This window comes from Nyctibius grandis, chromosome 4 (assembly GCF_013368605.1).
Source record: "Nyctibius grandis isolate bNycGra1 chromosome 4, bNycGra1.pri, whole genome shotgun sequence".
Taxonomy (NCBI): Eukaryota; Metazoa; Chordata; class Aves; order Nyctibiiformes; family Nyctibiidae; genus Nyctibius; species Nyctibius grandis.
In genome coordinates, this window is record NC_090661.1 from 94073646 (window position 1) to 94087674 (window position 14029).

General features: G+C 39.0%; 1 protein-coding gene across 1 annotated transcript in view; it reads left to right on the top strand.

Moving 5' to 3' along the window:
- Positions 1 to 14029, top strand: part of SHOC2 (SHOC2 leucine rich repeat scaffold protein) — a 77333-nt gene that overhangs the window by 35559 nt on the left and 27745 nt on the right. The window contains exon 3 of the mRNA XM_068399290.1: positions 8528 to 8665. Coding sequence (XP_068255391.1) covers positions 8528 to 8665 — 138 coding nt within the window. The remainder of the gene's footprint in view (positions 1 to 8527; positions 8666 to 14029) is intronic.

Below are 14029 nucleotides of genomic sequence, written 5' to 3' on the forward strand. Positions count from 1 at the left end.
TAAACTAACAGAAAACTATTAATGGTTTTGCTACTTTTGTTGTCTATTACTTTAGTTAAGTGAAGTTTCAGGTAAGACTGGAACTGGTGTAGGAGGAGGAGTGGGAGAGCATGAACTGGAACAGGGAGAGCAGGACTGCTGCTTTTGCCCACACAGAGCTGTTAAATCAGCTTGGCTCGCTGCAGGTCACTTGTGAAACCTCACAGGTAGGATTGCTCATGTTGTATAAAAGCATGCGAAGTGCATTGCAAGTGGTTTGAAGAAGGATGAATTACTGTCTGCAAAAAGCCCTTGAAAATGTATCAGATGATGTTTTCGAAATTTCTTTTTCTTCCTTTTCCCCCCTGCTTTCCATGTCTTGTTCCACAAAACCCTGGGTAGCTTATTGGAGTCCTGGTAGCATCAGCTCAGCCCCGCCTTCCTGAAGCAATTTTTTTTCTGTTTTTATGTATAGTGGTGAGAATTCATTGATGCAAGTTTCTTGATGGCAAAGCTGCTCTATGTTGCTCTTTGTGAACCTAGTCTTTCTTATAAATTGCATCCTACCTAACAGTGGTGATAAATTTTCAGAGTGCATCTTGCCCAGTATCCTACTTCTGACTGTAGCCTTAAGCAAATGTCTGCATAAGAACAGGGTAAGTATATGTATGAGGCTTAACCTGACTCCTTTCCCAGATCCAGCTATTTTCATATCAGGGATTTCCTGAGTCTGGTGCAGCTTGCCTCTTTAGTAATTCTCACTAGACTCCTCTTCCAAGGGCTTGACCATTTTTTTCCTTTAAACTCCTATAAATGCATCCTTAGCAAGGTCCACAAGTTTGCTTTGAATGTTGTTCTTGACTGAAAGGTCACTGTTATGCAGATGTTGAATATATGTAGAGATTGAGTGCAAAAGCAGAACTTACCTGTTTGCTTGGCTGTTGAATCTCTGGTGACCTGAAATAAAACCTTAACGGAAAGGTTTCCATGTGGAAGCTTTGCCAAAACACAATATGGAGGGATAATTGTGGAAACGAGTTCTCAAGGTGGACTCTGGCTTCATCGCCATATCTGGTAAATTGTCCATTCCACTGAGATCAAAAAGTTGAAGATTAGAATGGAAGAACGTGAACGCTTTGGTGAGTCAGACAGTGAGCACGAGAAGGATGAAAACCAGAGGAACTGTCTTGGGGTAAGACCAAGCAAATGCTTCAATTTCAGGCTGTTACTTAAGCAAGCCTTTTGCATTTCTTGTATCAAGAATTTTATTGCATTCCTCCATGTTGTGTTGAAGGAATTGTTTTGCACAATCAAGTTGATAATATTTTATTTGCAAAGACCAAGATTGCATCTTACACCAGTTTTGGATATTTTTGTCTTCTTAGCATACACAGCTCAAATAGAAATAATATTGTTAACACAGTTGAAATTACATTTGCATAGTTTCTGCAAGTTTCTTAAGACTCCAAATATTGTGTTTTCTGCCTGTGAATGCAACTCTTATTCTATGGAGAATCTGGTCAGGGCTGTTCTGCAAGGGGAATATTTTTAGATTGTAATTCAGGGAATCTGCCTACACCAGACTTGGAATGTCTCTGAGACTCTCTTCTGTTCTTCCCTTCCCCCATCTACCCAGTATTTAGATAATTTGTGGTTTCTTCACTACTTTGAAACTCTTTTTCATAACACTTGCACCTGTTTGGTTTTCAGTAGCATAGACAGCAAACCAGATGTGTGCAGCTGCATTAGTTCATGTCTACTCACTCTATGCTGAATATAGTGCCTCCTTATTAAACGACTTGTTAGTTGCAAAGCTTTTCAGTGATGCTCTGAATTTCACTTCCTCCTTTTTTTTTAGCAGACCTGACAATATAGAGAAATATTTCTTTACATTATTTGTATCTGAGAACCCCTTCTTCTGTTTCAGCAGTTTGAAGGAAACCATGTTGTGTTCCTGGGCTTAGCTGGCATGCTAATGTCTGCAAACACAGCGGTTGAGAATATTTTCATATTTTTGTATTCTAACGTGATAAAAGCATGAAGTTGTGAACAGAAGTGGAATAAATATAGGCATTGATACATGTGTGCTGCTTCCTAGAAGTGAGAGAAAATGACTGCTTATTTGATCCTGTTCTGTTTGCTTTCTTGAGCTGCAGGAAGGGTGAAGAACTCCATTTTGGCCAGCTTCAGCTTTGGTGTCTGGGTTCCGATTCCTACGAAAGCTCTTGTGGGGATGCAGTTTCATCTTGTCAGCTAGTCAAATTCCTCCTGATTATGTTTTTTTCAGACTGGCTGTAGGATAATGATTAAGTAGTCCTGCCTTTTTGATCTACTTGCAGAGCTTACTGGGATGATGCCCCAAGTGTAATTTCAGTAAATACTGACAGCTTGTTAGAAGTCCAGCTTTTTTTTTTTTTTTTTTTAATATCAGTGCTGCAATTATTTGAACTGTTTGAATACTTTTGTAAGTGCTGAACAGAGGGAAATAATCATTTCTGTCAGGCTGGCCTTGCTAATGCAGCCCAGTAGGTTGTTAGCCTTTATTTGAGAGTGAGCACACTTGTTCCGTACTCAAAGTGGACAGGATCCAAGGTGTGACCCCAGGTTCTGCTTTACCAGGACCTCCTAGTTCTTCCCTCCAGAGCTGTCTCCTCAGTGGCTGGTGCGAGGCTGAACCGCTTTATGTGCTAGGTGCAAGACTTCGCTTTTTTCTTGGCACTTCATGAGGTTCCTGTTGGTTTATTCTACTGCCCAGCTTAAATCCTGCCTTGAGCCCTTGCTAAGACTGTTTCTTCTACGTGTTTAAAATGTTGTTTGAACACGTTTTTAATCTTATTTATATTTGTTACTTTTAGTTATAAACAATAAATAAAAAGTGTTTTGCTGTTGTGTCTTGTTGAAGCTTGTTTTAGACCAGATTTTGAGTCTGTCTTCTCAATTGAGCTTAGCTTCTGTGTGTTTGAGGGGTTCCCATAACTAGATCCTGTTGCACATTCTGCAAATTCTAAATATTTTACTGTGCTTATTTCTTACTTACATGAATATTTAAACTTTGGTACATAAGTCACTTGTGACCATATTAAAATTGCATTCTTTCTACTTAGTAACTCTTCTGTGTAAGTTATAGTTGTGCAGTAATAATACAAAATAGCTCTGACTGCTTAGCTGTTCTTTTGTGCAGTTGGTAATGCACAGCAAAAAGTTCAGGCTGACTGTTGCAGTGAGGTACTCAAATCTCATAGAGAGGGGAAAGATTCTGAAACTGTAAAATTGTTTTTAGTTTTTTCCTAAAATCAGGACACCTGTCCCAAAGAGTTTTATAGACAGACTAAAATTCTTTTGCCCTCTTTCTTTTTTTTTTTTTTCCCCCAGCAGAGAACCTAGTGAGAGAAGAATAACTACCAAAGTTATGGGAACTATTTGTAAGTTGTTCCCTGCATTGCTCATTTCAGATAATTATTCTTTACAAATTAGCTTACAACCAGTGTTCTGACACACCAGCCTGAAGTCCCACTAATATTTGCATTCTCCTCTTCCTTGTACTTTCCATAAGTCTTGTTCCTCTTGCTGTGTCATCTGGCCCAGGATTTATCATGTCGTGAAGGTTTTCGTAATTTTCAATCTGCTTAAGCATGGGCAGGCACAGAGTTAATCCAGTGGAAAACAGGTTATATTACAAATTGTGTTTGCTGCCCAGGAGTGTTGCCAGCTGAGCGAATTAGTGGTAGGAGACACTGAAGCCTCTTTGCTATTGACCTATACTCTCTCCCTACATGACTGTTAATTTGTGTGTACCTTTTTTTTTTTTTAATGAAGCTGTATTTTGTTTTTTAAATGGCCAAGAAGAATTTTCAGAGTTATGTAAGTCAGGGCATGTAACTTGGTCCTCTTGTCATAACAGGCTTTCACGGTTGGCCATGTAATGGGACTGTAATTCTGCCTCATTATGCAGAAAATTAGTCATTTCATAATGCTGGGGTTTTTCAGCTGGTATATTTAGCTTTGTCATACTGTAACATTTAGTCTCCGTGCATATGAGAACGACAGTGAGGTGATTGCTCACCTCACCTTTTTTAAGGATTATTGAGATGTATACTTAGCTATATTTTTAACAATGTTTTAACTGCAAGGTGGTTGGGAGTCTTCACAAACTATTTTCTCTGAAAAATGTGTGTGAATCGTCTGAATTTTTTTGTATCGTAGAACCTTTTAAAATATAAGTTTTTAAAAACTACATAATAGGGTGTAACTAACCATTTTGTGAAGGTTATTTATAGAGAAACTGCTTTATGTATTTCATATGGGCATTACTTCTATTTCAAAATCTTTTATTGTCAAGCCAGCTAGTACATGCAGTTTCTGTCTGCTTTCTTGGCAGACTTTGACCTTCAATTGCTTTTTTTCCTTTGGAATTACAGTGCAATATAGTATTAAAAAAAAGGCAAAAATATAATCCCCCCCAAAAAACTAGAAAAGTGCTGGTGTGTGGGGTTAGTTGATGTTTTAATTGTCCTGAGGATGCTTGTCCCTTCAATGCAGCTGCAAGTAGTCCATAGAGAATCCTTTATTCAATACTCTGAGCTTAACATTTGTCTATTTTGGACATTACTTGTGAAAAGAGTTAGTTTATTTTACCTGTGATTAGTATTTCCCTAAAGCAGTGCTTGCCTTGCTCCAGTGATTTTGGGTGTTTGAACAGCCCTTTGGTGAAGTGATGCTGGAGCTTTCCTTGTGGTGAACTGCAATGGGTTTTTCTTTAGTAAACTGCTTTCTGGGTAAGGCTCATTTTGAGCTGCAGCACATTTCTAGTTGGTGTATTTCTGTTAAATTGATCAAGATACGAACGTGTTTCAACAAAGTTTATGTAGTACACCAGAGAAGAGCAAACCTTGGTTCTTTTAATATGACTAAGATCATCAGCTCCTCGCTTATTAGCTGTTTTTTCTTTTTGTAGTTGAGCAAATCTTTCTTTTAGAAAAACTTTCTTTTTTGATTTGGACACATGCTTCGTACCCTGGCCAAGCAGAAATGCCAGACTTAGCTGTATCTTGCTGAAACTTATTTTCACCTTGTTTGAGAAGCGTTTCCTTCAATACAGTTGCCACTGTTCAGACAATAAGAAGGATGCTTTCCATCACTGAAACAAGCTGGCTTTACATCTGCTCCTAGGAAGAGTGTTGTGTGGATGGCCTTAAGTTTGGCCTCTTCATTCTTGCAGATCTTTATTTGTTGTATTGATTGTTTATGCTATGTGTTTATCCTGGCATAATTTTTGAAAGAGCTGTTGTTGTGCAGCAGTGCAATGAACAGTGGGTCCATTCACGGGGTAAATCACTGCCATCAGTTGGCCGGTGAAAGAGTTGCCCCTGTTCCTTAGCTGCTGGCCTGGCGGCAGCGCACTCTCCATGTCCAGAGTGGTTCTGGTCCCATGAACTGGGATGTTTTCAGTAGTGTTGGTCATGTTAACGGCAGTGTTGCTGGTAGTCGGACCTCCATGCACACAGAACAGAGCGCCTCTCACCCAGAAAAATAGTTAGAAATTGAGTTTAAGAAGACAGGGCAGATGGTTCTGATCGGCCGCAGGGCATGACCAGCATTGGTTTATAAAGGACTGGACCCTTTTATTTCCTTATCTCTCTATTTTCCCATACTTGTCCTCCTCAAACCACATTGAGTCCTCCCTTTCCCCTTCCCTAAAGATCCCATAGGAACTCTTAGCATCCCAAGTTGCTCTTCCTTGCAACCTATAGTAGGTGTTCAAGCCCCATATGCAGTAAGAGCCCTTAGTATGTGAGGTGCTCTGGAGTACCTTCCTGTTTATTCACTGTGATGGGTCTCACACTGGCCATGGGGCTATGGCTTTGCTGGGACAGCCAGTATTTAGGTTCTTCCACCCGCTGCTGGTCCTCTGTGTGCCTTTGCATGTGGAGATGAGCCTCTACCGCATCACATAAACATTTTTCACCTTGTTAAGCATATTGGATGTAAGATTTTATTCCATACATCATGAAGAACAATAGGAGAAACGTACCTTGAGTGCTTTTTGTTGACTGGCACACACTCTGTGTTGTGTCTTAGCGATCCCTGTTAAAGTATTGGAAGAATTTCGGTGCCAACAGCACTTCACCTCCCCTCTCGTTCTGCCTTTAGGGAAAAAACACCAACATTTTGGTGAGATGCTGTCAAACCATAAGTATTATTACGTCCAAGAGCAACATTCCTTATTGAGTGATGTGAACTAAAAGCTGAGTATTATAATCTCTTGGAATTGCTTTCCTTAAGTCACTGTACTTCATGAAAGGGCTTTAACTTTTGCTTGATTTCTCTAAAGTCTAGAATTTGTTGGGCAGTCCTTAATCTAACATTCGAAATTTTTATTAAATGTTTACCAGTGTTGCTTTTTAAAATAATGCTTGCATCTTTAATATAACAATATTAAGTATGTCTATCCAAATTAAACCAAAGTGTTAACTTGCCCTTAATTGAATAAATAAACATGGGCATCTCTCTTCTTTTTTTCCCCTCCCCAGAATTAGCTAGTGAGATGTTTGTTTCAAACATGTAGCATGCTGTTGTCAGAGTTTTCAGCAGGTGCAAAACTGAAATGCAGCAAGTGTTGCTGCAAAAACCCAAGTCTTTCTTCGACTTCAGCAGATGTAGAGTGGGAAGAGTCAAGTGAATGAGAAATCAGTGTGATGAAATGAAATTTATGCCACATTTCAAATTTGACATCACTGGTTTAGGTCTGAAGTGAAAACAAATGAAAACAGCAATAAGGAAGTGAAGACTACTGCCCCAAAGTGCGTGAAGGTTCTTGAGTTATCTTAGTAAAGATTTATGGGGTTCTTTGTTTGTTTGTTTAAAGGGAAGGATTTTGAAGTCTTCCTCAAGCTTGTCTTTCTCCTTCTATTGCCTTCTACACTTTGCCCACTTGTTTTCCTGAGTAACAAAAAGATGCTTCTACTACAGAACATTGTCTTGCTCAATTTTTTCTTAAATGTGCTTTCTTCTGCATATTAATGGCATTGAAACGTGTGGTTTATGGAGTGCTGGATGCAGCATGTTTGACTGCTGTCTCTTGTTGCCTGGAATACACTTGAATGCTGACTTAAGAGAGGGGACACAGAGACAGTGATGGAGGAGCTGCTTAAGCACCACCTTTACATTTTCATCTGCCTAGTTTCTAGAAAAACATCCCAATTGCGGTTAATAAATGCAGGGAATAAGATCAGTTATATGTTAACAATCTAAGAAAAACAATCATGAAGCCGTTGGGGTTGGCTTCTTTTTTGGGTGGACTTTCACACCTGTTTTGTGATACGTAGGTAAGTATTGCGGCTACCTGACACCTGCAACTCAATAGAGAGTCTGAATTCGTAAATATTTTACGATTTATTAAATCACCATTTGTGGTTATCTGGTGATCTAATGGGTAGACAGTCTGCACGTCAGAACTTGCCCAAGGTAGTCCTGCAGGCCTTTGGGAAAATCCTTCAAGGATTGTGTCAAAGATACAACACTGAAACTTAAAAATAGACGTTCGCTCCTCAAAAGGAATTTGCTACTCTTCCAAATTTGTTACTCACCGAGTCATGCTCTTATACACAAATACAGTGACCTCATCTTTACTCAATAGAGTTGAAGCTGTTCAAATAATTTGCATTCATTTCACCTTGATCAGATGCAAAAATATCTGAATGCGTACACCTGTATTCATGTACGCACACATTTTTTTTAAACAAACCAAAGAAGCCATTGCTCAGAATACAGTATGTTTACCATTAAAATAGGTGAAGCTACTGTACATAGAGAGTTGTGCCTAGCTGTGCTTTTAAGTTAATGTGTAAATGTCAGGAATGAAGCAGTTCAGTGTAAAGTAGCTCTGCACTCTAAGCAAATCCAGTCTTTTTTAAGGCTTAACAGATAAGCCTTTTATGTCAAACTTTTATTTGCTATAGCTCTGTTTGCATATACAAAATACAATACTCTGTATTTTATTAAACATAGGTTTACAGTTTACTTATCATAAGTTGCCTTTTTTGTGGTGACTTGAAAATGATTAAAAATAGCGCTCTGGGTAAATTACCTAGGTTGTCAGACAAATAATTTTGATGTCTCTTGATTGTTGATTTTGTGCCTGAAAGTAATTCGTGTTATAAAAGCAGTTCTCAATTTCTTAAAATTCAACACAATCCACTTACTCTGTGATGTTTTAAACTTCTGATCAGCCTGGAACAAGCGTGAGGTATAGGTTTTGTACTCTTATTCCACAGCTTGAACTGTCAGAAGAAAATAAGTAAATAAAGATTTCTTCAGAGAATCTATAAAAGTTTTTTCTGAGTTTTTAAAAATTGTTGATCAGGTTTTAGATCTGAATGATGAAATTATGATCCTGTAATACCTTATTTTATATGTATAACTTTACGGTAGCAATAGCTTTTTTCAGATTATTCCCAAATCTGTCCGATTCTGTTAATCAGTGTGTGGAAGTCATTGTCTTGAGCTGTACATTAACAAACTTGATGTTTTGGTTTTCTTGTGCTTTTAGGTGAGTTGTGTAACCTCATAACGCTGGATGTAGCGCACAATCAGCTTGAACATCTTCCAGAAGAGATTGGAAGCTGCATGCAGATCACGAACCTTGACTTGCAGCACAATGAGCTCTTGGACCTGCCAGAAACCATAGGTATGTGAAGAGGCTGGAGAAGGGAAAATAAATCACTATTTCAAAATGTTCAGTAAGAGGAACAAATTTAAGAACGAGTATTTGGTTGGTGACTGTAGAACGACTGGTGTGCAGCTCAAGGCAGCTCCACACTTGAGATCAAAAGCAAGGGGTGTGTGTTACCTTAAATGTAGTTTCTAGCTTTCTGAATTACATTATTAAATCTAGCTGTGCTGCAGAGTGCAGCATCGTCTAAGAATGAGAGTTATAAGGAAAAAAAAATCCATCACTTCTAACTGATTTAAGGTGTTGTTCTGTGGTTATGAATAAATATCTACAGCTTGTCTGTCCATTCTGTAATGAAACTGAGCATATAATGGAATAAAAGGCGAAAAGACTCTTAGTTGAACTGTAATATTTTGGCAGTTAATTTTGACTAATGTCCTTGGCTAAAGAAAAATAGAACTAAAAAGATAGATGTTTTAAATGAATTCTGCATATTTTATGTTTTTCCATAGAACGACTGAAAAAACCTTCCAAGTCCACAAAGTCCATGTTCTAATGCAATAAAATGCAGAGGATTTGCAACTTAGATCAGGAATAAGACTGAAATAAACACTGTCCTGATCGGTTTCGGAATCTCATAGGATGAAACAACAAAATATGACTTTTCCTAGTTAATTAAATCAGTTTTAAACAGATGGCAGAGAAGGATGCATGCTGTGATTTAAAAAGACAAAAACCAAGGCCATCATCATTTTAAGCTCTTATTTGTCACCAGGATATACTCAGAATGAATGTTATCACGTAAACTATACTTATATTGAACATTTTGTTAATGTACTTTAACGCGTAGTAAAGTGAATGAGAAGAGTGAGGAACCACTTAACAACACTCCAGCTTTTCTAGCAGTAAATTGTTGAGTGTGGAGCTACTGTGGCTTTTTGTTTAGAAAGTTTGATCTGAACAGAGTTTACATTGATGAAGTATCCACTGAAACTAAACTTCCTTTCTGGATTGGTGATATTTTTAAACTCTGGAGATCCCATTCCATCTGGAATTTGCATCTAACTTACACAATTCATAAGCGCAGCCTTTATTTTTGTAGCTATTTTGTAAATCCTATTGGAAATTGTTTTGAATAAAATTTATGTGTAGTGTACGTGTCGTATTTAGGAAGCGAGTTCTCTGGATAAACTGCTAATTATGGGAAAAATTCTCTAAGCACGTGTGATATTTCCATTGTCAGGGCTTACAGACTACTGGTGTTGATTCTTGTGCAGAATAGTAGTATGATTTACTGAGTTGTTTAGTGACTGACGGTCACTGAGCTCAGACGACCACAAAAATCTTTCTTACAATGTGCTGCAAGACTGTGCTTACAGGGAAAGGTCTTTGGGTAGAAGAAACACAAAGTTACTTAGGCAGTTAAGTCATTTGTGATAGACAGGAAATTGCTGACTATGCAATCAAGATAGTTTCGACTCATCTATTTCTTCAAAAAGTTATTGTAAGCTTAGGTGATTTGTATTGAGTCAGGTTCATACCTGGTTGGACTGGATTTCTGCCTGTTTTCTTTGTTGTGTTTTTCCATTGCATTGTCTTTATAGTTTTTTCAAAGTTACTTATTTTTAAATGTATATAGGTGTCCCTTTACATGCTTATCTGAGCTGAATATCAATGCTGTATAGCTCAACAAAGCACCAAAGACAGATGGATAATGGTAAGAGACAGCAGTGCGCTGTCTTGTCTTTAAACTTCCACTGGTTCAGTTTTTGCTCCACTGGAAAACACCTGTTGTGTTAACTAACATGTAGTAGCTGAGCATTTCTGTTTAAAGTAAAAACTTAAGATCAGGAATCAGTATTTGTGCCACATGTAGTTCACAAACAGCCGGAACTGAATACTGAAGAGAAAAATTTTAAACTCCAGCTTAAAAGATAATGATCAACCTACATTTATGCATGTTACAGAAAAGGCAGCCGTAGCCAGTTCAGCAACATTGGCTTTATTTCTTAGTCATCGCAGTGTTGGTTCAACATTAAAGCAAGTTGCGGCTTGATTTTTAGATTACAGCTTGCTTTGTGGTTGGGATTGTTCAGCGAGAGACTTTGGGTACTGAGAAAAACCCAGCGAGCAAACGGCGCGTGGCCGCCCTGGTGTGCGTCGCTCGGCGCGGCTGCAGGACAGTCTCTCCAGCTTCGCCATCTCTCGCTCCTGTTTCTGTCTCTTCCCAGCTCGCGGATATCTACCTGGTGTTTGGCACAACTGGCTTTTCTGGCAACATTTACATGCTGCCAGGTTTCAGTATGCTTAATATGTAAGCGCTGTTAATGTTTTGCGAGTTCAGTCAAACTGGGGTGGGGGTCGCACACCGGGTACAGAAAAAGACCAAGCACATTTGCTCATTATAAATATTTAATGTACTATGAGCCTGTGAGCCTCCTGTTATGGAACAGACTTTCCATTACTGCTAGGTCTGTCCCCTCCTCCCTCACCGACACCCTTTTGATGAAGGCCTGTTTTTTTTTTGTTGAGAGGGATGTTTTCGTCAAGCTACTTTGAAAAACAAACAGCCCCCTTCCTTTTCTATTTCTTCCTCCCCTCAAAAAGGACCCCTTCCCTCCTCCCCCCACACAAGATCCTTGCAAAATGCTTCTTAAATTGACTGCTGGACTATTTAATCAAGTTTTGGTTTTACCACAGAAAGATTTCTGGACCTGCCAATATAAAAAAAAAAAAAAAAAAAGGCTTGTTTTCTAACTTACTGTACAGTACTGAAATGTGACGGAGCTGCGAGGAAGGGATGTTGGAGGGTGAGGTGCAGGGGAGTGGCAGGGAAGGGATTTATGCATCAGCAATGATTGTAGACGTGGGAGAGTCAATATACCCAGTCTGTAAAAATACAAAGTTCTTGTTTCAACTAACGCTTTATAAGCACACTTTTGTGCAGTAACAAATGTCAATTTTAGATATTAGTTGTCAGGAAGTGACCTAATGTCTTGCTTTATAGATATTGCCTTAATACATTCATATCTGTATTTCTGTTGATTGAAAATTGTAAAGTACTTTGTGTATTAGATCACTTCCTGTAAGAAAAATGAGCTTTGTGGAACAGCTTAGCACATTCCAGGAGTCTCAAGTCTAGAATCAAAATCATAGTGGGATCTTAGCTGCTTCATGTTTTAATTGCAGATTTTCCCCCCACCCACATGTGTGGGTTTTTTTTTGGGGGGGGGGCAAATTATGATCTATTTACCCAGTGTCTTATCTCTGTATACTTAGCTGGCATGCTAATATATCCAAAAGATACGTAAAAGAAGGTGAAGAACATACCATTTATATTAAAAAAAATAATTGGACTTTTGAGACAGAGAGAAAGCAAATTTTGGGTGGAGTAAAGTGTTTCTTTGGATTACAAGCTAGCTTAGAAAATTTTGTGCTGCAAATACCACATTGTGAGTGTTCCCTCTTTGAACTTTTAGTTTTAGCATTCTGTACAAATGTGTTCACAATTTCTTATTTAAAAGCACAGAAACACTTATTTGAGAAAGAAATTCAACAGAAACAGAATTAAAGCTTTTAAAAAAAATCAGATTCTTCATCTGTTTTGTAATTTTCTAGTTTTGTGTGTTTACGTGTGGAGTTTGATTATAGTCAAATGTGCCATATTCATGGACATTTAAGGCAACAGACATTTTAATAAGAAAAAGAATAGTCAGTTGTAAATGTTCCAAAATGATGCTTTAAAAGCACAAAAAATTCCGTCACTGGACACACTTTCCAGTGTCTGACATGGCACTGTTCCTAAGAGATGGTTAGGAAGATGAGAGGCATGTTCAAGGCCCTGTGCTATACTCCTGCCCTCCGCTGCAACGCATGAGCTCAGAAGCTGAAATCACAACTCTAATGAAAGCAAATATTGTGTGGAGAAGCTTTGCCATTTTTGCTGGTTGAAATTGTGTTACAAACTAGGCTTCTAGCCCGTTGAGCCCCAGTGTGCCTCTGAGAGCATTGCTGTGCTTTTAAAACATATAGTTGATAAAACATGAAGCATCATGACCAGAACCAGGTGTATGTAGTTGCTACAGCTCAGGTTATACAAATTGTGGTTGAGAGCTTTAAGTCACTAGAAGTGCTAGTAAAGAAATTTCTGTAGAAAAGTGGAACTGCTTTAAAATGCCATTTTAAGTTTAGCAGACTTAGCAAAAACTGGAAAAGTCTTATTCTGAAACCTCTGACAAATGCTGTGGTCCTCATGAGATCCAGCAGAGGACCTGCAGCTCCCTCGGTGCTCAGGGATGATGTTCATATGTGACTGATAGGTTTGATGTTACTAATTACTCGCTACTGTGATGAAGCAAAGTGCATAGGCTCCTGCTCCAGCTTTGATGGTAGTATTCATATTCTTAAAATTTAAGCACATGACCTAGTGCTTTGGTCTGTGAGCATTCAGTACTTTGCAGGATCAAGCCCATTTCCATAGGCTCACATTGGGAGATCTGATCAGCGTTCAGTGCTTTGTGTAAGGGTTTGTTCTTGGACTATGCTGTTAATGAAACATTTCTAATTAGGTTCTGCTAGTATGAGGCAATTGGAATAAGCTCGGCCCTTTCTTTATCTGGTGGAAAGCAATGGCTCCTGTTCTTTTATTCTCATTTTCGGGCTATTATAAGCCTTTGCTAGTTCTCATGGTGGTCTCATAAAGGGAATGAAGCTTCTGGTTGTTGTTGGCTTCAATTCTAGACTTAGTAAATATAAAGCAGTGAAATTGGCTAGAAAATAGCTAGTGGCAGGAGAATAAGTGGGAAGTGACTGCTCACTGCCTTCTCCAACGGCAAAGCGGGAGGGATGAAGCAGAGCTGTGAGATGTCGACCGCAAATCAGTAAAAAGCAGACTGTACTGCATGCGATGGGTAGGGAACGCTTGGGTGTCAGTGTTTGCACAGAATCACAGAATCACAGAATGTTAGGGATTGGAAGGGACCTCGAAAGATCATCTAGTCCAATCCCCCTGCCGGGGCAGGATTGCCTAGACCATATCACACAGGAACGCGTCCAGGCGGGTTTTGAATGTCTCCAGAGAAGGAGACTCCACAACCTCTCTGGGCAGCCTGTTCCAGTGTTCAGTCACCCTTACAGTAAAGAAGTTTTTCCTCAAATTTAAGTGGAACCTCCTGTGCTCCAGCTTGCACCCATTGCCCCTTGTCCTGTCAAGGGATGTCACTGAGAAGAGCCTGGCTCCATCCTCTTGACACTTGCCCTTTACATATTTATAAACATTAATGAGGTCACCCCTCAGTCTCCTCTTCTCTAAGCTAAAGAGACCCAGCTCCCTCAGCCTCTCCTCATAAGGGAGATGTTCCACTCCCTTAATCATCTTCG